The sequence below is a fragment of the Globicephala melas genome, chromosome 3 (genome assembly GCF_963455315.2).
Source record: "Globicephala melas chromosome 3, mGloMel1.2, whole genome shotgun sequence".
Lineage (NCBI taxonomy): Eukaryota > Metazoa > Chordata > Mammalia > Artiodactyla > Delphinidae > Globicephala > Globicephala melas.
In genome coordinates, this window is record NC_083316.1 from 164080801 (window position 1) to 164102930 (window position 22130).

Sequence of the window (22130 nt, forward strand, 5' to 3'; positions counted from 1 at the left end):
GAGATCGGGGTCTGACGGTGGATACATAGCGGTGCTAGCCCAGTAGGCGATGCAAAGGCACAGCAGGAAGAAGGTGACCAGCGGGTACAGCAAGGAGCACATCACGTATCCCACAGCCCTGGGAGGAGTAGAAACACAGACATCAAGGCCCGAACAGCCCTGGGACCACCCCAGCCTGACCCCCTGGCACCCCGGCACCCACCTGCTGGCTTCTTTAATGAGTGCAATGGCGATGAGAATTCTCTTCCGTAGAAAGATGAGCAGTAAGATGATAATAACCTCGAGGATGCTCAGAATGATCACTGCGCGGTGGGGGGGGGGGCGGGCGGGCAGAGAGTGATCAAGTCTGCCACCTGCCTGGGCTCCCCACTCCCACCCAGGCCTCACTGAATGGGGAGCTGGGACTCACTGAAGGCCATCCAGGTCTGCCGCAAGTGCAGGTACACGCGGAGGTCCGTCTGGAAGCCAAGGTCCACCAGGGAGATGTCAGAGCCGGCCTCGCCACGCAGTCGAGCGTACTCCATGTAGCAATGAAATATTCCTGCATGGGGAACCACCGTGCTACGACTGACCTCAGCCCTCCGAGGGCTCCCGCAACATTACAAAGCATGTACAACCACACCCATTTAACAGAAACAAAAACCAAGGCTGAGAGGGGCTGCCATCGCTTGCTGCTGCCTCAGGGCCTTTACCTGCTGTTCCTGCTGCCTGGTTCAGTCTCCCCCCAACTGGATCTTCACATCCTCTAGTCCCTGCTCAAATGTCACCTTCTCATGAGACCTTCTGGGATCTCTTCCCCCATTTAGAATCATACCCTCTTACATTCCAATTTCTTATCCCCCTTCACAGCTTTGACATCCCAGAGGTTTTCTGGTTTGTTTCTTGCCCATCTTGCCCATACCCTCTGGAATATAAGCTCCACAAAAGTAAGGATTTGTCCTGTTTTATTCACTGCTGTAAGTCCAGGACCTAGAAGACTGCCCAGAACATAGCAGCCATTCGGTACATGATGGATGAATGAATGAGTGAATAGAAGTCAGGATGCTGTGTGGCCTGAGGCTTTCCTGACCCCTCTGCCATCCTGGAACAATGATTCATGGGTGGGGAGGGAGGACACGGGTGCTAACGTCCAGTGGGGTAGCATTAGGGATTTTCACCATTCCACTTAGCTCTGATAGAAGAAAGTTATAAAGTACAGATAAAGTACAAAAAGCTAGTCACGAAAACGGCCAGCACCCAGCTAGAAACGACTATTAACGAATATTTTGGGACTTCCCTGGCAGTCCACTGGTTAGGACTCCACACTTCCACTGCAGGAGGCATGGGTTCAATCCCTGGTCGGGGAACTAAGATCCCACGTGCTGCGCAGCATGGCCAAAAAAAAAAAATTTTTTTTTAAATGAATATTTTAACATCTGTGTCTCCAGTGTAGGTTGCACATCCAGCATCTTTCCTCTTGGAAAGTTTAAATGAATAAACAGAACATGAAGCATTGGCTTCTGAGCACTGCCTCTGAGTTCCACAGGCCTCAGGCCCTCCCGCATCTCATCCGCAGACTGTCTTCTTCTCATTAAGTCTCCTAACTAGTAAATACTAATTATCCCCAATTTATAGAGAAGGAAATTGAGGCATGGGGAGGTGGAGTCACTTGCCCAAGGTCACAGAGCAAGGAAGTGGCAGAGCCAGCATTTGAACCCTGGGCTTTCTGGTGCCAGAGCATGTGGCCCTAGCCACTGTGCAAAATGGTATACTTCAGAATGCATTTGCTGTCGATGAAATACAGATCCAATCCTGCTTGGGAAGATTATGATGTAATGGTTGTTTCCAAGTACCTGCTCTCATAAACAATGTTGAGATGAATATCTTCACAAATATTCCAAATAAAAGATGGAGGATGTCGGATGGCTCAGGAGAAGTTTTGTTTTGTTTTTTTTCGGCTGTGCCACACGGCTTGGAGGATCTTAGTTCTCCAGCCAGGGATCAAACCCAGGCCCCATCAGTGGAAGCGCCAAGTCCTAACCACCGGACCGCCAGGGACAGAAGATCCTTGATAGGCCCATGACAGCTCAAAGGGCATAGGCATTTTGCCGACTGTGGGGAGGGGAGGACACAGGGAGGGAGAGACATACCGTAGCCTAGGACCAAAATCACCATGACAATCATCACCCAGACCATAATGCCAGCCAAGAAGCGGAGCAGGACGATGAACAGGAGGCTCAATACCATGGCGATGACCAGGCCTCTGGGGGATAAAATGGGTGCATGAGCGGACCCCACCCCTTCACCAGTCTCAGACAGGGCAGCCCAATGAGGGCTACCTTCCCTCTCAACTTACATGATAATCCAGTACCAGGAGACTGTATAATCTTCAAATATCCTCATGGCCAGCTGCCGGGCCTCCAGGACTCCATTGGCCTTCCTGGGGGAAGGCAGACAAGGCTTTAGGTCGGACCCCGCTCCCTGATTGGGCCAGCCCCAGGGGATACCCTGTCCCACCCAGGAAAATGTGATGTCAGCATGGTGGGTCACAGTCCTCACTTGGCGCCTTCCACCAGCTCCGTGATGTTTTTCCGAAAGCCGTGCCCATCCTCATAGGTTGTCTCGTTGCCCACCATGAGGACCCCCTTGTGGCTGTGGATGTCTGGGAAGCACCGCTGGGCCACTGCACAGAGCAGGGGATAGGACCAGTCAGGCTGAGCCCCTGAAACCTCCCCATGCCCCTCCCAAGCTCATGGGAACCCAGACTCACGGGGTTTGCTCGGGGTGAGGACGGCGGGGCAGTCGCCATCTCGGAGGACCTCAGCCACACCCTGCCAAGAGACAGGGAGGGGGTCAATCCTGCGGGCCAGCACTCTCGACCTGCCCCTGCCTGGGCAGTGGCCTGCTTACCTTGTTGTTCTGGAAGCCGGGCACACAGAACTGCTTGTAGTACTCAAAGTCCTGGGATCTGTGAGCGTTCAGGTAGGTGAGGTAACGGTCAGGACATTTCTCCACGCAGATCTTGGGGGGGCAGGAGGCAGGGTTTGAGTGGGGTCTGCACAGACACCTGATCGCCTCTCAAGACAGAGGTCCCACCCCCTTCCCCCTATTCACCAGGGAGAGAGAAAGGGCTGGGAGAGAAGCTGCCGCTACAGAGGGAAAAAGGACCTGATGGTGGAAGTGGGGGACAGGAAAGAGGTGGGGAGGGGACAAGTTACCTGGGGGGTGGGACACTGGAATTCCAGCAGGACCAGGGGGCTGGCACACTTCACAATGTTGAAATAAAACAGGAAGGGTTTGTTCCTGGGGTTGGGGAGGGGAGATGGAAACTGTCAAGACTTCTCAATCAGCCTATATAGACTATCTTAACGAAAACAACAGTAATAACCACAGCAGCAGCAACTCCATGCCAGGTGCTCTTCTAAGCACTGGACATGTGCTGGCTCATCTAACCATCACAACAGCCCCATGAGAGTGGGACTGTCATGATCCCCATTTCAGAGATAAGGAAAATGAGACCCAGAGAGGTTGAGACACTTGCCGTAGGTCACACAGCCAGGGAATGGCACAGCGTGGATTGAACTTGCTCTTTTACCTCACCTATTCATCACCTGCGGACATCAGATCTGGGACTGTCTCCTCTCTGTCTCTCCCCTAAAATGTGGGCCACCAGAGGACAAGACTTTGAATGTCTCATTTAGTGCTGTGTCCCCAAGGCCTAGAACAGAGGCTGGGGATGGCGGGAGTTTTATAAATACTTGTTGACTGGACTAGTGGATGGATGGAGGCGAGGAAAGCCTAGAACCTTCTCCCCAGTGCTCATGAAGCTCTCCCGCACACTCCTCCCCAGACCCAGCAGGCCCCAAGGAGCCAGACTCACTCATTTTTCGTGCCCTTCTGCCCGCAGAACTCGCCTCGGCTATCAGTGGGGTAGATCACTTTTCGAGGGTCCCCGTGAGTCCAAGCTGTGGAGGGATCCAGAGATGCCGAGGGGCTGCCACTCCTTAGCACCGGCTCCACTTCTGCCCCAGAGGCGGTGGCTTGCCCTTCCACCCTGGAACCCCAATCCCATCCCCTCCTTTGCTCACCTATGATGCCTACAGCCACATAGCCCACAATGGCCAGGAGGAGGAACACACAGCAAATGACGTCTGTGCAGCCTCTGGGGAACAAGAGACGGTGTCAGGGTGGGAGTACTGGTGCCCTGGATATCATGGACCCATCCTGCCTTGTACACATATATAGGTATGTGTTATTTGGACACATGTTCCTGAGTGGTACCCATGCTGTGCCGAAGGGCACGTGCATTTTAAATATTAATACCTTTCATTGCAGCACTATTTACAAAAGCCAAGATATGGAAGCAACCTAAGTGCCATCCCTAGATCAATGGATAAAGATGGGGTGTACATGTATACAAGAGAATATTACTCAGCCCCCCACAAAGGGTGAAATCTTGCCATTCGCGGCAGCAGGGAATAGATCTGGAGGATATTCTGCTACGTGAAATAAGTCAGACGGAGAAACAAATAACGTATGCTTTCACTTATATGTGGAATCTAAAAAAATGAAACAAATGAATCAACAAACAGAAAGAGACTCATAGATGCAGAGAACAAACTGGCAGTTGTCAGACTAGGGGTGGGTGGGGGATGGACGAAACAGGTAGAGGGGATTAAGAGGTACAAACTTCCAACTACAAAATAAGTAAGTCATAGGGATGTAATATACACACAGGGAATACAGTGAGTAATACTGTAACAACTTTGGGGACTTCCCTTGTGGTGCAGTAGATAAGACTCCATGCTCCCAATACAGGGGCCCCAGGTTCGATCCCTGGTCAGGAAACTAGATCTCACATGCATGCCACAACTAAGAGTTTGCATGCCACAACTAAGGAGCCCTGGAGCCACAACTAAGGAGCCCACATGCTGCAACTAAGGAGCCGACAAGCTGCAACTAAGGAGCCCACCTGCTATAACTAAGACCTAGCACAACCAAATAAATAAATAAATATTTTTAAAAAATATATTGTAACAACTTTGTATGATGATGGGTGGTAACTGGTCTGATTGCAGTGATCATTACATGATGTATAAAAATATCAAATTACTATGTTGCACACCTGAAACTAATATAACATTGTATATTAATTATAACTCAATAAAAAAAACTAAAAAATAAATTTTAATACCTCATGCTACACTGTCCTCAAAGCAGGTTGCAGCAATGTTCAGCTCTCTTTTGATTAAGTGCCCATTTCCCTACATCCTTACCAGCATAGCATATTAATGTTTTTTAAAAGTGAAGCTATTTTGTGGTGATCAGTTTGTAATGTATAGAAATACTGAATCACTATGCTGTGCACCAGGAACTAACATAGTGATGTAGGTCAATTATACTTCAAAAACAAACTAACTGGGAAGAGATATGGGAATATATGTATAACTGATTCACTTTGTTATAAAGCAGAAACTAACACACCATTGTAAAGCAATTATACTCCAATAAAGATGTAAAAAAAAAATAATAACTAACTCATAGAAAAAGATAACAGATTTGTGGCTACCAGAGGTGGCAGTTGGGGAGTGGAAGGGGGCATTGGATGAAGGTATTCAAAAGGTACAAACTTCCAATTATAAGGTAAATAAGTGATGTAATGTACACACGGTAAATATAATGTTGTATGATATATGTGAAAGTTGTTAAGAGAGGAAATTTTAAGAGTTCTCATCACAAGGAAAAGTTATTTTTTTCTTCTTCTTTTCTTTCATATCTATATGAGATCATGGATGTTCACTAAACTTTTTGTGGTAATCATTTCATGATATATGTAAATCAAATCATTAGGCTGGGGCTTCCCTGGTGGCGCAGTGGTTGAGAATCTGCCTGCCAATGCAGGGACACAGGTTCAAGCCCCGGTCTGGGAAGATCCCACATGCTGCGGAGCAAGTAAGCCCGTGTGCCACGACTACTGAGCCTGCGTTCTAGAGCCCGCGAGCTACAACTACTGAGCCCACATGCCACAACTACTGAAGCCTGCGCACCTAGAGCCCGCGCTCCACAAGAGAAGCCCTTGCAATGAGAAGCCCGCCTGCCACAACGAGGAGTAGCCCTCGCTCGAGGGAACTAGAGAAAGTCCACACACAGCAACACAGACCCAACGCAGCCAAAAATTTAAAAAAATTTTTTTAAGTTAAAAAATCATTATGCTGTACACCTTAAACTTATTCAGTACTGTATATCAATTATATCTCAATAAAACTGGAAGAAAAAACGAAAACAAAAACCCGTAAGTTTCACCAACCATGTTAGCACTTACTAAAAAGAAAAAATTAAACTATTATCATAAGATTAAATACGAACATGATAAAATTTAAACCACACAGGAATGTACATAACCAAGAACTGTCTCCCACATAACGCTCCTCTCCAGGAGTAACCTGTTTTAATGATTTCTAGTGAGTTCTTTATTCACTGGTACAAATGTTTTCCAAAAAAACTTTTTTGGTTAACTCAGGTATGATTATGATACACCCACTATTTGTGTCTTGTTTTTTTCACTAATATATTGAGAGGGATCCAAGTGACTATTTATAAAGGCTCTTGTACATTTTAACAGCTGTGTAATAAAATAACCTAAGGATGCACTGTAATGTATCTAACTAGTTCCAAGAGATGCAACTCAGATTGTTGGTTTTTGCCATTTTCAAAAAGGCAGCATTATCATACAATTTTGCCCATCTATGCACGGTGTACTGGGAGAATTTTTTTCATAGAATTTTAATCTCTGGAACAAACAGCTGTACATCAAAAAAAAAGAAAAAGTCATATTTCCAAATTCCCTTCAAAAAACACTGTATCAATTAGTTTCAGAGCAGAATACGTGTCAATCTTTTTAAAATTGAGGTAACATTGATTTATAACATTATGTAAGTTTCATGTGTACAACATATTTCTACTTCTGTATACCCTAGTGTGTCAATCTTTTTAGCCTCTGCCAATCTGTGATGGGGAAATTCTGTTTGGTTACTGTTTTAAATTACATTCCTTTACTTTCCAGTGAGTTTGAGCATTTCTCCATAACTCCACTGTTTACAGTATTTCTTGTTCTATCAATGATCTGTTCCAGTCTTTTGCCTGAATTTTAAAAATTCATTTGTAAAGACTTTGTATATTCAGGAAATTCCTTTATCGTTCTTTTATCATTCTTTTAAGTTCTTTTATCGTTAAGTTGCAAATATTTATCACCAGGTTGTTGGAGTACAAATGCGGAGGTGTGTAAAGAAACAGGGGTGGAGGCAGTGTTAGTAGAGACCCCTCCCCTCTCAGGAACCCAGACGGCTTACCTGTTGTAAATGGGTCCTTTGAAGGTGGGGTCATACTTCTGTGGTGTTCCTGAAATTCAGCAAGATTGAGCTGAGTGATCCAAGATGAGGGTGGCAGACCACCCTTCCCCAGATGTTCCTAGGGGTGTCTTGGCCACGGAGAAGTAAGATTCAGAGATCCTGAGGATTTTCTGTGAACAGCCCGATTTATCACCTGACGACCTCTCACTGGGAGGGGGCTGGAAAAAAGGCTACCAGCGAGCCCGGTGGAGAGGGGAGAGTCCAAGGTGGGATCTGGAGATGGTTCTCACAGGAGTCCTGGGGAGGCTGCGAGGACAGACCCTTCGGATGAGGGAGTTTGGAGGGACCTCTGGGTGGGCGTTGGGGTGAAGGGTGCTGCCAGGTGACGATGGGGGGTTGGGGGGGTACAGGTCGAGATCTGCAATTCCGCTCCCCCCTCGTCCCCCCATCCCGGGTCCTCCCGCTGCCCCCTCCCCCTCCAAGTTGCCAGGCCCGGGCGCGGGAGCGGGGCACTGCCTACCGTGCTTCCCGTAGTAATGCTGCCGCTCGCCCCCCATCCCTGCGGGCGCCCTGCCCCGACGGCCCACTGACGGCTCGCGCTCCCTCTCTGCCCTCGGGTCCAGACGCGCAGGAGTCCCGAGGGAGGGACTGAGGGCAGACGCGCAGGAGTCCCGAGGGAGGGACCGAGGGACCGACGGACGGCGGCCCCTCCCAGCAGAGCCAGGCGGGGCGGCCCAAACCGGTCAGACCGGCCTTAGCAGAGCTGCTGCCTCAGACGGACTGGACCACGGAACGGAGGGAGGGAGAGAGGGAGGGAGGAGAGAGGGAGGGAGGAGAGGACCGGGCGGGGCGGCAGCTGCTCCCGTCACTCACCCGCAGCCCGATTTAGCCCTCTCCGCACCCCCCCACCGCCGCCCAGCCCCCACTCGGGGAACTCTGTGGCTTCATTCTGTGGCTTCACCCTGCGGCCTGGGCTAGCCCCCTGCCCCCAACCAGGCGACACCGCCCTAGAACATCTCTCAACCCTGGAAAGCGCCTAATTACTGTCCCATTCTCCAGGTATGGAAACTGAGGCATAGGGAGGTCAGTGTCTAGCCAGGCACAGCAAAACGGGCAGCTGGCTTAACCCGAACAACCAATGACAGAGTATTTGGGCTGAAAACTCTCCAACCCGTGGATGCATTTTTTTAAAAAGTAAATGCCAACAGTTAAATATTGGGACAGTCCATATAAAAAGCCACATCCCTGTCTCTGGAAAACTGCCAAATTAGGACTGGCAGCCCCCAGGCCAGGGCCTTACCTTCTCTGAGCCTCAGCTTCCTCAACTGTGAAATGGGTCTAAAGCATAAAACCAAAACCAGACAAAGACCAGGCATGGGATACCAAGAAGTATACAGTTGGCATGGATGCAGTATATTGTCAGTGTAGGAATACTCAGCCGATATGGATGTATACAGTAGGTATGGGGGTACTGCCAGCATGGGGTATATGGCCCACATGGAGGTATACAATTCGGGGTGTTTAATCAGTGTGGGGTGTACAGTAGGGGCAGCGGTATACAGCTGGTGGGAGGTATACAGTCAGCGGGGAGTTATACAGCTGGTGTGAGGGTACACAGTCAGCATAGCATTCCCAGTCAGCTGGCTACACCCCGTACACCAACCATCCACCCCTGCGCCAGCTGTATACTCTCTTGATTGTGTGCCTGTTCAAACTGCATCTCCCAACAGCCCTTGGGGCCAGTTGTATACTTCACAGTACAACCAGCTCTACAGGTGACATGGCATGATACAGTCGGCGTCAGGGTGTAGTCAGCAGGAAGAGATATCCAGTGTGAAGCATACAGCCAGCGTGGGGTTATAAGAGAACAGTTGGTGCTCAATAATCGTACCTGCTGCCTCAGAGTCAGGCACCCCCTGATGGGACTCTGGTCACCAGCTCAGCTTGTGCCTAGAGAAATGTCACACCACCCCCGCAGTGGCTTCTAGCTGTGGAGGCCCCACCTACCCCCTGGCCCACAGGCTTCAGCAAACAGGCGAGGCCCAAGGCTCCAGGCCATGCCCTTGGGTGACCAGGCCTCCCAAAGTAGCCCTGTAGTTGCCACAGTCCCTGCCAGCCCAAAGGCTGGCTGGTCCCACCCCGCCCAGTGCAAGCAGTGCCCAGGCCACAGCCTCTCTCTTCCCAGATACGCTAGGTCCCCTGGGGACACTCTTGCAAACTCCGGCCTTCAGCCACCAGCTCCGCCCTGATGATGCTCAAATATGGGTCCCTGGGGAGGGCCTCGCTCCTGAGCAGCACGACCCTGTGACACCTGCCCCCCAGCACCCTACATGGGGGTCTCATGGGCACCTCCCACTCAGCATGACCACATCGAGCCCCCATTGTCCCCCAAGCTGCTCTGTCCTCCTGAGTGCTCAGGCTGGAAACCTGGGACACGTCTCTCTTTGCTTCACATCAGCTTTGCCTTCAGAATCTATTCAGGATCCAACCACCCTCACCCCGTTTGACTCCCACCCTTGTCACACGGCTGTCGTCTCCTGCCTGGACAGCGCAGGTGCCTCCACCCTGGTCTCTCAGCTCCCACACTTGTCCCCCACTGTCCACTCCCCCACAGGGGCCAGAGGAGCCTGTGGACACCCGAGTCAGGGCACTCCCTCCTCTGCCCTGAACCCTCTATGGCTCCCATAAGCCCAACTCCTCACCATTCCCACAAGGCCCTGCCTGCTCTGCCCTATCCCCTCCTCCCTGCCTTCACGCCTCCCACTCTCCCCTTTCCTTGCTCTGTTCCAGCCTCACTGGCACCCTGGTTATACTGTAGGTTATACTGGTTACACTGTATACTGTTTTTTAAAGTTTTTCACATTTATTAAAGGTTTTGACCATGAGGGCTTCATAAAATGTCAAGAAATTCTATTTGCCATCTAACCGTCTACTTCTAAATAGGGGACAAACACTAGTATAGCGACTGTTTTAACGTGGAAAATTTTTTAAATTTTTTGAGAAAAGAATGATGCATATATATATTTTTTTCCTTTTTGAATTTCAACCCCCAAAATATTCCAGCAAAAAAATCGGGGGAGGTTGGGCTGGGTCTCCTTCAATGGGCATCTGTTGCCCAGGAGGATGGTGGACTTGCCCTCACCCAGGCCACCACCGGCCCATGTCCCCCCTGATTAGACTATAAACTCACCAGACACAGTCTCACCTCAGGACATTTGCTCTGGCTGTTCCCTCTCCCCAGAAAGCTCTTCCCTGAGACAGCCATTTGGCTCCACCTCCTTCAAGCTCAAACATCACCTCCTCAGAGAGGCTTTCTCTGACCACCCTGTCTAAAACAGCACCCTTGAGGGGAAGAGGTTAAGAATCCTCCTGCCAATGAAGGGGACACGGGCTCGAGCCCTGGTCTGGGAAGATCCCACATGCTGTGGAGCAACTAAGCCCGTGCGCTACAACTACTGAGCCTGTGCTCTAGAGCCCACGTGCCACATCTACTGAGCCCACGAGCTACAACTACTGAGCCCGCGAGCCTGGAGCCCGTGCTCGGCAACGAGAGAAGCCACCACAATAAGAAGCCCGCGCACCACAACAAAGAGTAGCCCCTGCTCGCCGCAACTAGAGAAAGCCTGCGCACAGCAGTGAAGACCCAGTGCAGGCAAAAATAAAAATAAATAAAATAAATAATTTTAAAAAATAAAATAAAACAGCACCCTTTCCCCCTTCTCTCCTGTTACCCTATTTTATTTTGTTTCTGACTCATTTACACATTGACTATTGTCTGCCCCCATGTCTGTTTGCTGCACAAGGGTAGGGATTTATGTCTGTTTTGTTCATAACTTTGTCCCCAGCACCCAGCATAGCATCTGGCACAAGACAGGCACTCAGTCAGAGTTTGTTAAATGAATAACCACGATATATAATCCATGTATAATACAGCTAAAACTGAAAATAAAAATGCAGCTTTGAGTTTTCCGGGTACACGTATTTAAAAAATTAATTTTCGAATTTTATACATATAAGAATTGAATACATGATAAAAGTGGAATTTCCAGTTGGCAGGGAAAGGATAAATCAGTCAGTAGCCTTGACTGTTCATTTGGAAGAAGATAAAGTTAACTCCACTCCCACCACATAGCAAAACAAATTCCACATGGATTAATCATGCAAAAATATAAAACTCAAAACTATGACAAGTAGGATGGGAAAACACAAGAGCATATTTCTACCATCTGATAGCAGGTGAGACAGGTAAGGTGGGTGGGGGAAGAGAGAAAGGAGTGCCGGAAGTTTCTTATGTCAGCCAAACTGGCAGTGGGAACTATCAGATAAGAACAGCTGGGGCTGGGACTTCCCTGGCAGTCCAGCGGTTAAGAACCAAGGAATATCTTTCAGACACTGGCGCAGAGCTCTTTACAATACGGGTGATCCTATCAACAACCCATTTTAGGGAATTGCCTGGCGGTCCAGTGGTTAGGACTCAGCGCTTTCACTGCCGAGGGCCCAGGTTCAATCCCTGGTCGGGGATCTAAGATCCCACAAGCCGCAGGGTGCAGCCAAAACACATCAATTTTACAGCGGAGGAAACCGAGGCTCACGGAGAGGAAGTGGCTCCCCCAGTCACCAAGCAACAAGTGGTCAGTCCCTACTCCAGTTTTGATGAATTAGTGGAAGCCACTGAGGGTGTCTGAACAGGAGCATGATGAGGCCGTGCTGGGGAGGGGAAGACACATGGGGAAGTCTCAGACAGCTCTCAGGGAAACTGGTGGCCGTGGATGGGACAGAGGGGCTATGGCCTTCCTGTGTGAACTTGAGTTATCCCTCTTTGAGATGGAACTAAAGAAGCAGAGAGGCACCTGGTGTAGCCTTGGCTCAGGGCATTGCCTTGTGGGTGGCTCAGGAAATACAAGAGGGAACAAGGTACTGTCATCTGATGGGTTCCATTAACTCTCATTTTAACATTAGCCAAGTGGGGACGGAGGGAAGGGCAAGGCAAATACTAATGGTTTGATAATTGAGCCTGAGGATGGAAACTTGCTGAATCTTTGCAAAAATGCTGCAAAATAATAACAGTGGAATGCCCCAGTGCCTCCATATTTCTGACCCCTTTACTGCGTACCAGGCACTTTTCTAAAACGTTACATGGTTTACCTCAGCTCACCCTTATAGCAACTTTGTGAGGTTGATCCCATCATTACCCCCATTTGACAGATGCAGAAACTGAGGCCCAGAGAGAAACACATGCTGGTGGCCACAAAGATGGTGAGCAACAGAGCTGGGCCACCCAGCTCCTGAGTTAGTGTTTTCTATGGCTGCTGTAAGTAATTAACACCAACTTGGTGGTTCAAAACACAAATTATCTTATGGTTCTAGAGATCAGATGTCCAAAGTGAATCTCACTAGGCTAAAATCAGGGTGCTGGCCGGCTGCGTTTCCTTGCCTATTCCAGCTTCTAGAAGCCTCCCTCATTCCTCGGCTCGTGGCCTCCTCCTCCATCCTCAAAGCCAGCATTCTCATTAAGCCCACATCCGCTTCCATTGCTACATCTTCTCCTCTGACTCCCCTGCCTCCCTCTTTTCTTCTTTGTGGCCACACCGCGTGGCATGCAGGATCTTAGTTCCCTGACCAAGGATCGAACACACGCCCCCTGCAGTGGAAGCACAGAGACTTAACCACTGGACAGCCAGGGAATTTCCCCTCTTTTCTTTATAAGGACCCTTGTCCTTGGGGCCACCTGGATAATCCAGAATAATCTCCCCATCTCATGATCCTAAATTTAGTCCCATCTGCAAAGTGCCTTATGCGTGTATGGTAACATATTCATAGGTTCCAGGAACTAGGACGTGGACGTCTTTTGGGGGGACCATTATCCTGCCTACCACAGTGTCTTTTTTTTTTAAGATTTTTTTTTTCTTTTGACGTGGACCATTTTTAAAGTCTTTATTGAACTTGTTACAATATTGCTTCTGTTTTATGTTTTGGTTTTCTGGCTGCAAAGCATGTAGGATCTTAGCTCCCCGACCAGGGATCAAACCCACATCCCCTGCACTGGAAGGTGAAGTCTTAACCACTGGACAGCCAGGGAAGTCCCTACCACGGTGTCTTAACCATTTAGGCCAGGGGTTGACAAACCATCCGTCCCGTGGGGCAAATCCATCCACCATGCTTTCATATGGCTCAGCACTAGGAATGGTCTTTCCATTAAGTGGCTGAAAAACATCAAAGGAAGACTATTTTGTCATGTGAAACTCAAATGTCAGTGGCTATAAATCAAGTTTGCTTGGCACAAGCACAAGCTCATTCGTTTGCATATTGTTTTTTTTTTTAAATAAATTTATTTTGTTTATTTTTGACTGCATTGGGTCTTCGTTGCTGTGCCCGGGCTTTCTCTAATTGTGGCAAGTGGGGGCTACTCTTCATTGCCGTGCACGTGCTTCTCATTGCGGTGGCTTCTCTTGTTGCAGAGCACGGGCTCTAAGCACGCGGGCTTCAGTAGCTGTGGCACGAGGGCTCAGTAATTGTGGCTCGCGGGCTCTAGAGAGCAGGCTCAATAGTTGTGGCGCACGGGTTTAGTTGCTCCGTGGTTTGTTTGATCTTCTCAGACCAGGGCTCGAACCCGTGTCCCCTGCATGGGCAGGCGGATTCTTAACCACTGCACCACCAGGGAAGTCCCCGTTTTCATACTGTTGATGGCTGCTTGCTTTCATGTTGTCTGTGGTCTATGGCAGACTCGAGTAGCAGGCATAGATTGTATGTGAAAATATGGGCTCTCTGGCCCTTTACAGAAGTTCGCTGCCCCCTGGTCTCTAAGCCATCAACCCACACGTGTTGAGCCCAAGTCTGTGCCAGCATGTTTCATGTGCTCTGCTTATAACAACCGGCAGTGGTAAAGGCATGTCATCCATTCCCGGTAATGTGGGTGGGGAAATGGACAAGCCCTTTCCCTCTCCAGGCTAACGTTTTCCTGTGTGGAGAATGGGACTCATCCTTGCATTTACTGGTAGCTGTTGCCAGGGCTTGGTGCTCAAAAAGCACTTAGCACAGGTCTGGGGTACAAGGCTTTAAGGAATGGTAACCAGGGGAATTCCCTGGTGGTCCAGTGGTTGGGACTCGCTTTCACTGCCGAGGGCTCAGGTTTGATCCCTGGTCAGGGAACTAAAATCCCGCAAGCCACGGCACGGCCAAAAGAAAACAAAAAAATAAGAAAAAAGAAATGCTAACCAGGAGCACGGTACCATTTGACAGAGGGGGCAAACTGAGGCCACGTGCTCAGACCACATAGCTGGTGAGGGATGGAGCTCTGAATCAAACCAAGGTCCCTCCGGCTCCAACCCAGGCCTTTTGTGGGCAGATACTGGCAGAGGCAGAGCTAAAGATGTGACAGTGGTGGGGGAGAAGGCATGGGAAAGTCGGACCGTTAGACCAGGATCGGGGAGGGGAGGCGGCCGTTGGGTCCCAGCCTTGCTGAGTACGACGGCCGGCCCACCCGGTTCAGTGGGTGTAGGAGATAAGGAAACAGATACAGGCTACCCAGTCACGATGCTCGTGCCAGGACATCAAGTGCCACCCAGCCTGAGGCTTCTGGATACAGGCCAAGTCCCCAAAGCCTACAACAGCCAAGGGCCTCGCCCATGCAGCCAGGCCAGCTCACCATTGCCTTCCCAGAAATCTCTGCCTGGGTAATAGGCATCCCAGCTGCCCAGAAAAATCCCTTTGACAAAAGGTTGGGGTAGGAAAGCTAGAAGTGATTCTACTGGCCACCATGATAGGACCAAAGATAGAGCACCTGCTGTGTGCCGGGCACCAAAGCAGTTATTTCCTTCTAGGAATCCATTGTATCCTTTCAATGAAGCTCTGAGGACGGATGGCACAATGAAGAAATGGAGGCACAGAGATGCTTTGCGACTTGTCTGAAATCACACAGCCGGCAGGAGCTGAGATTTTGAACTCTGGTCCTGACACTATGCTCTCTTTTTTTTTTTTTCCAAAAATTTTTTCAATTGTTTTTGGTCGCACTGCGAGGCTCGTGGGATCTTAGTTCCCTGACCAGGGATCGAACCCAGGCCCTCCCTTGGCAGCGAAAGCACAGAGTCCTAACCACTGGACTGCCAGGGAATTCTCTCAATTTTTATTTTATATTGGAGTATAGTTGATTAACAATGTTGTGTTAGTTTCAGGTGTACAGCGGAATGATTCCATTATACATATACACCTATCTATTCTTTTTCAAATCCTTTTCCCATTTAGGTTATTACACAGTATTGAGCAGAGTTCCTTGTTGGTTATCTATACCATGCTCTTGAAATGTGTGTTCTGTGAATAACTCCGATTAACTAAGCATTTACTGTAGACCCATCTCTGAGCTAAGTGCTATACCCACACGAGTTCACTGAACCCTTGAGGCAGCCCCGAGAGGGAGCTGATACTGTCATTAACCCCATTTTCTGGATGGAGAAATTGAGGCTCAGATATGCAAAAGGTACAGATATGAAAGGTTCAGGGATACTAAAGGTCTCTGCTAGTACAGAGCTAGAAGAATGGAGCTGGGACTGGAACGGAGCCAATCCTGGGTTCCAGAACCTGGCTGAGAGTCAGAACTCTGCTTAACTTTTTTGTAGATGTGTTCATTTATTTAGCCCCTTGCTACAAGGCGATTCATGTCCCTTGACTAGTGCTATCACCTCTGGTCTGGTTTCCTGGCTTCTGTCATTGCACCCCAGAAAGGCCAGGGGGTACCTGTGAACCCCTGAGCCAGGCTAGGTTCCTCCTCTGCTCAGAACTCAATGACTCCCACCTCTCTCAGAACAGAAGCCCAGGGAATTCCCTGGCAGTCCAGTGATCCAGTGGTTAGGACTCCGCGCTTTCACTGCCCAGGTTCAATCCCTGGTGGGGGAACTAAGATTCTGTAAGCCACGTGGCACGGCCAAAAAAAAAAAAGAGCAGAAGCCCAAGTCCTCCCATGACCCACAAAGCCCTGTACACTCTGCCCATCCCCTCTCTGCCCCCACCTCCTCCCATTCTACCCCCTTGATCTCTCCACTCCAGCCACACGCGCCTCTTGGCTGCTCCTCAAACACACCAGACACGCTCCAGCCCCAGGGCCTTTGCACATGCCTTGCCCACTGCCTGAAACATTCTGTACAGCTCCCTCTCTCACTCCTCTGGTCACCTCAGGATGACCTTCTCTGATCCTGTTTGAAATTTTAAACCGTGCTTCCAGGCCCTATAGATCACTCCTATCCCTCCTTCCTGCTAAACTTTTCTCCAGAGCACCTTCTCTGACATTGTGGGAATTTTCCCCATTCATCTTAGTATCTTGTCTGGGTTCCTTTCTACAATTTCAGCTTGACAAGTGCTGGATCTCCAGGGTCTAGGACAGAACCTGGCACATGGTACCTGCACAATAAATGTTTGCTGAAGGAAGTTATGAATGAACTTGCTTATGTTAAGTAAACTGTATGCTTATCAACACTAAAACAAAAAAACAACTTCAGGTAGAACAAGCCTTTGGACTAAGAAAAATCCCTCTCCCTCTCACCCCTGGCCCAGAGCCCTCACTTCCTCTCCCTGGGGGCAGTTCCTCTCACTGGTTTCCCTTCTAGACACTGTCCACAGGGCACATACCTAAGCAGATTTCTAGATGTTTATCTCTCATCCCCCCCCTGTTTTGTTACACACCCTGTTCCTCACTTTGCTATTTCACAAACTAACATAATTAGACATTGTTTTGCATCTGCAAGGCTCTTCATCTCACAAGGGAACATAGTAGCCCACCCTAGGAACAGTACCCTTTCTCATCAAACCAGCCTGAGGAGCTTTAAAAAGATACAGATGCCACACATACACACAGAAATAAACAGTCTAAGCTCTGGAAAGAGTCTTCTTGGCTGTCTTACCTCCGGGGTGAGGACAGCTAGCTGAGGGTATGTGAAGGGTTCTTTCACTTGGAAAGCTAAAATCTTCTGTGCGGTTGAGGGCTTATTTTTAATTTTCAGCCCCTACCCCCAGCCCAGCAGAGAGAATATATTAATTTTGTTATAAAAGAACTTCAAATCCTGTTTAAAAATAATCCTCCCTGGGAACTCCCTGGTGGTCCAGCGGTTAGGACTTGGCACTTTCACTGCCGTGGCCCAGGTTCAATCCCTGGCGGGGGAACTAAGATCCCGCAAGCTGCGTGGTGTGGTCAAAATAATAATTATTATTATTATTCTCCCATTGGGGATTGACTGGGAAGGGGCAGGAGAGAACTTTCTGGAGTGATGAGAAGGTTCTTACAAGAGATCTACAAGTTTTTTCTAAGGGCCAGGTATTAAAAATTTTAAGCTTTCTGGTTCAAATGTCATCTCTATCACATATTCTTCTAAGAACGCTTTAAAAATACAAGAGCCATTCTTAGTCCAGGCCACAGTGCAACAGTGTAATAACAATACCTTATACTACTGAGCTATACCCTTAAAAATGGTTTAGATGGTAAATTCTATGTTATGTATTTTACCACAAAAATTAAAAAAAATATATTAATAATGATAGGCGCTCAGGCTTCCCTGGTGGCACAGTGGTTAAGAATCCGCCTGCCAATGCAGGAGATACGGGTTCGAGCCCTGGTCGGGTAAGATCCCACATGCCGCTGAGCAATGAAGCCCGTGCACCACAACTACTGAGCCTGCACTCTAGAGCCTGCGAGCCACAACTACTGAGCCTGCATGCCTAGAGCCCGTGCTCCGCAACAAGAAAAGCCACCGCAATGAGAAGCCCATGCACTGCAAGGAAGAGTAGCCCCCGCTCGCTGCAACTAAAGAAAGCCCGAGTGCAGCAACGAAGACCAAACGCAGCCAAAAAGAGAAAAGCAAATACCGTATGCAGCCAAAAATAAAATTAAAAAAATAAAAACAAAAAAATTAAAAAAAAATAAGGATAGGCCCTCCTTGGGCATGAGGGGATTCAGGAAACTGGTAATATTTTTTACCTGATCTAGATGCTGGTTACCTCATACATTTAGAATCTATACCCTTTTACGTATGAATTTTCTACTTCAATAAAAACTTTAGGGAGTTCTCTGGTGGCCTAGTGGTTAGGATTTGGTGCTGTCACTGCTATGGCCCAGATTTGATCCCTGGTCGGGGAACTGAGATCCTGCAAGCTGCACGGCAGGGCCAAAATATATTAAATAAATAAAATGAAATTTCATCTTAAAAAAAATGTTTAAAATATTCCGCTTGATTGGTTCAATGTAAGAGGGTCCACCCACAAATGCACAGCTTAATGCAACCATCAGCAAAGATTGAGGAGGGTTTCCAGGTGCTGATGTGAGAAAGGGATCATCTCCGACATATATTAAGAAAAAGGAAAAAAAAAGCAACACGATGTGAAACAAACACCTTTTCATTCAACAAATATTTGTTGAGCACCTACTATGTGCTATGTGCCAGGCACTGTGGATACACCTTCAAACCAAACAGACGTGCCTTCTTGCCTCATGAAGCTAGTACTCTAGGGATGTGCTGACATTTTTGTAAAAGGGGAAAAAAGCCACTAAATAAAGAATATGTATATAATTGCATGCAAAGGTCTAAGGCCTAGACTTTGGAAGAAAACACAAGATGTTGTAATACTGATGCAGCCCAAGAATGAAGTGTGATGTTGGGAGAGGGAGCAAGAGGGAGATTTTTCATGATAAAGCTTGTTATCTTTTGTTTTTTGAAGCATGTGAATGTATTATCTCTTCCCCTGCAAAAGTTACAATTAATAATATCCTCTTCCACAATATTTTTAACAATTCAGATGCCAGAGCCCTACTGCTGGCTGAGTTGAACTCTCTAGCGAGTGAGCCATGGAATCTGCTTTTAAAACAAGCACCATGACTTTTTTCCCAGTCCTCGAACCCCATCAGAGTCTATTGTTTTAGGTTCTAGAATCTTTTTCCATACTGCTCATGCCAAGAGTGGGCTGGGAAGGATGGCAGCGCCCCTTGTTGACATCCGTCGGGGCCGGGAGCCATTTCCTGGCTTCCTCAGAGATGCTGCCTTTCTCTAGATATGGTGTCTGATAGGGAAGGAGCTTTCTGTCCTGCCCAGTCTTGTCCAAGTATGTGCCTCAACAGATAGGGCTGCTTCTCCAGCAGCTCATGGAAAAATCCATGTCCCCAGTATCACCAGTCCCAGAGCCCTCCTGAGCACGTACAGCTTACCAGGCACTGTGCAAAACACTTCCCACCAGCCAGTACAGTCTCCCCAGCCCTACAGATGAGGATACAGAGTCTCAGAGAGGTCACCAACTTGCACATGGCCACACATCTTGTATGTATCGGAACCAACCAGGATTTGAGCCTATGTCTGTCTGATATCATCCACTAAATTCACAATGACCGATGGGAAGGCACTGGGGTACAGGGGAGGATTTGTGAGCCACTCTTTCCAAACCACACTGTTCCCAAAGGAAATCTTGTTATCTGATTTCACAGGGCAGAGCAAGGGCCCTAGGTTTTTGGTTCTGATGAGAATGGACTACTTACAAACTAAGCAAAACACCACCACCCCCTGCCCACTCTGAGGATTCAAGCCATGTGGCCCCTCTGGAGGAGTTGAGGGCCTGGCTGCAAGACCCAGCTGAAGTCTCCATCTCACACTCTCCAGCCTCACAGAGAGAAATAATTAAGCAACTGTGTGGTTTGTTTGCTGTTCCCTCTGCCACATTTTGCTTAAATCTTCCCATGGCTGGCTCAACCTCCAGCCCTTGGTCACCTAAAATAATCCCAGATGATCCTCCCCCCACCACACACACACACACTCCTACCTAAAATTACGTATTTATTCAAGAATTTTTCCACTCTGTTGACTGCTGTGTTCTCCGTGTCTAGACACTGCCTGAAGGATGCTCAATACATATTTGTCGATGGAATGTGCTTCTAGTGCCCAGCACAAGGTCTGTTGGGCACATAGGTCCCCTGTCTCCTGTGTGTTCCTGGCAAGACCATGTATGGCTGGCTCCCTCTGGCCAAATTCAAGGCTGGGTGAATCATATCACTGTCCACTCTGACCCCAGGCTTGCCTCAGGGAGACCAAAGATCCCTCAGGTGCTGCCCACAGGCAGGCAGGACCCCAGGCAGAGAATCCCAGATCAGAGACAGCCAGCCACACCGAAGGGACGCACAGCACGGGCAGCCACAGGGTCTGGGGCTTGGGCCAAAACCAAGAGCAAGGGGGCCCCTCAGGAGGTCTGGGCTGGCAGCTTCAAGCAGAGAGGGGAGAGGCTGTGCAGTTGCCAGGCCCTGGGCTGGGCTGGGCAGGGAGAGCCCAGCCTCCCCTATCTGTCTCTCTTTGCAGCCTCTGAAGGCCACAGTCCCTGGGGGGAGGGAGGCACAGCTCTCGCCAGCTCGTTTTTCTTGATTATTTTTGAGCGGTTTCCGGCCCCCTCCCCAAGGCCCTTCTGTCTCACAGTTTCCAGGAAGTTTCAGACACACAAGGAGGGGTGGCAGAGCCCTTTTAGCCCAAGGCAGTGCCACGTGGGCCGTGTGCCCACCTGAGCCCTGGGGACCCAAAATGGAGGAGAAAAGAGAAACTGAGGACCGCACGCCCCTCCGTGGAACCCTGGGAAGGGAAGCTCTGCAGGGCGTGGGTGGGGAGGAAGCCTCATCTTTGCCCCATCCCATAGGCCCAGAGGCCGCCCTCAGAGGTTCGCGGGGGGGGGGGGGTCCCGTCGCTGGGACCCCTCGAAATGGGAGCGAGCGTCCCCGGCTCCTTGCACAGGGCGGGGAAAGTTTCTCAATTGTTTCCTGTTTCCTTCCTGTTCCTTCGCCGGTGGCGCCCTTGTTTCCGCCCTTCCCAGACGGCGGGCGAGACCCGATCGCCTCCCACCCCAGCACTGGGTCTGCTTAGTCTTGCCTCAGTTTCCCCATCTGGCCGAAAGCCCGGAACGGCTACTTCTAAGGGAGTGTGAGCAGGAGGAAGAAGTGGATAAAGGGAATTGGAAGAGGAGGATTTGGGGAGGTTGGGGCCCTGGTCCTTTTCCGAGCCCCGGTCGCCGTGCCTCCCCTCCCCCGCCCTGCATCGAGCCGCCCAGATAACGGGACCTCCCCGGGCGGAGCATGCGCCGTGTGTCCCGACCCATCAGCCGGAGGGGGAGCAGGGGCTCCCGAGAGGGGATGCAGGGCGACCTGGCGGGAGCAGGTGGGTGTGGGCTCGGCGCAGAGCAGGATGCAAGGCCGGGAAGCAGGAGGCCCCCAGCTGCAGCGCGGCTGTTTAAGATCTCGGATGTCTCCCCCCACCAAGGCCCCCGAACTCAACAGAGGCGGCCGCGGGCCAGAGGCGGCTCCTACCGTAGGCTCCGTCCTTCCGCTCGTCCACCATGGCCGCGGCGGGCGGGGAGGGGAGTCTGAGCCAGCGCGACCCCAGCCCGGCAGGGCGAGAGGCTCCGCGGGCTGCAGCGCCCCGCCCCGGGTCCGGGCCCGCCCCTCCCACCTGGTCATCCCCTCGCGACCCCACCAATGGGAGTCCCGAGCGGGTGGGGGCGGGACCCAGGGGCGGGGTCGAGCTCGGGAAGGGGTGGAGCCCCAACCTTTGTTTCCTATCTGGGCTCTCGAGAGACCCTCTAGGTTCGTTTAGTGGGCAAGGAGCAGTCGTCATTCATTCAATCTATCCATCCACTCATTCGCCAGATAGATATTGAGTGTCGACTGTGTGCCAGTGAACAGACAAAAAGATGCTATTTTTCATTCATCAGATTGGCAAGAATTTTAGAGTTTGGTAACATCAAGCGGGGTGAGCTGATGCTGTGGGTCAGAATGTTCTCTGGCAGAAAGATTAAATCCAA

The 22130-nt window shown here is 49.8% G+C and overlaps 1 protein-coding gene and 1 non-coding gene across 4 annotated transcripts in view; one reads left to right on the forward strand and one right to left on the reverse strand.

Moving 5' to 3' along the window:
* Positions 1-21767, reverse strand: part of SLC44A2 (solute carrier family 44 member 2 (CTL2 blood group)) — a 28197-nt gene extending 6430 nt beyond the window's left edge. Inside the window, exons 1-13 of one of the 3 annotated variants that reach the window (XM_030879687.2) lie at positions 21637-21767; positions 7329-7377; positions 4068-4141; positions 3860-3944; positions 3198-3282; positions 2890-3000; positions 2750-2810; positions 2539-2662; positions 2336-2419; positions 2130-2242; positions 410-541; positions 203-302; positions 26-118 (exon numbers count right to left, since the gene is read on the reverse strand). In XM_030879687.2, the coding sequence (XP_030735547.1) occupies positions 26-118; positions 203-302; positions 410-541; positions 2130-2242; positions 2336-2419; positions 2539-2662; positions 2750-2810; positions 2890-3000; positions 3198-3282; positions 3860-3944; positions 4068-4141; positions 7329-7377; positions 21637-21667 (1142 nt within the window). In that variant the 5' untranslated portion in view covers positions 21668-21767. Of the gene's footprint in view, positions 1-25; positions 119-202; positions 303-409; positions 542-2129; positions 2243-2335; positions 2420-2538; positions 2663-2749; positions 2811-2889; positions 3001-3197; positions 3283-3859; positions 3945-4067; positions 4142-7328; positions 7378-7848; positions 8076-21636 lie in introns of those variants that run through there. The other 2 variants (XM_030879688.3, XM_030879686.3) reach the window with 2 other exon arrangements.
* TRNAE-UUC (transfer RNA glutamic acid (anticodon UUC)) lies at positions 17406-17477 on the forward strand. Its single transcript has one exon. It is a non-coding gene; the product is annotated as a tRNA-Glu (tRNA).
* Positions 21768-22130: the final 363 nt, after the last annotated feature.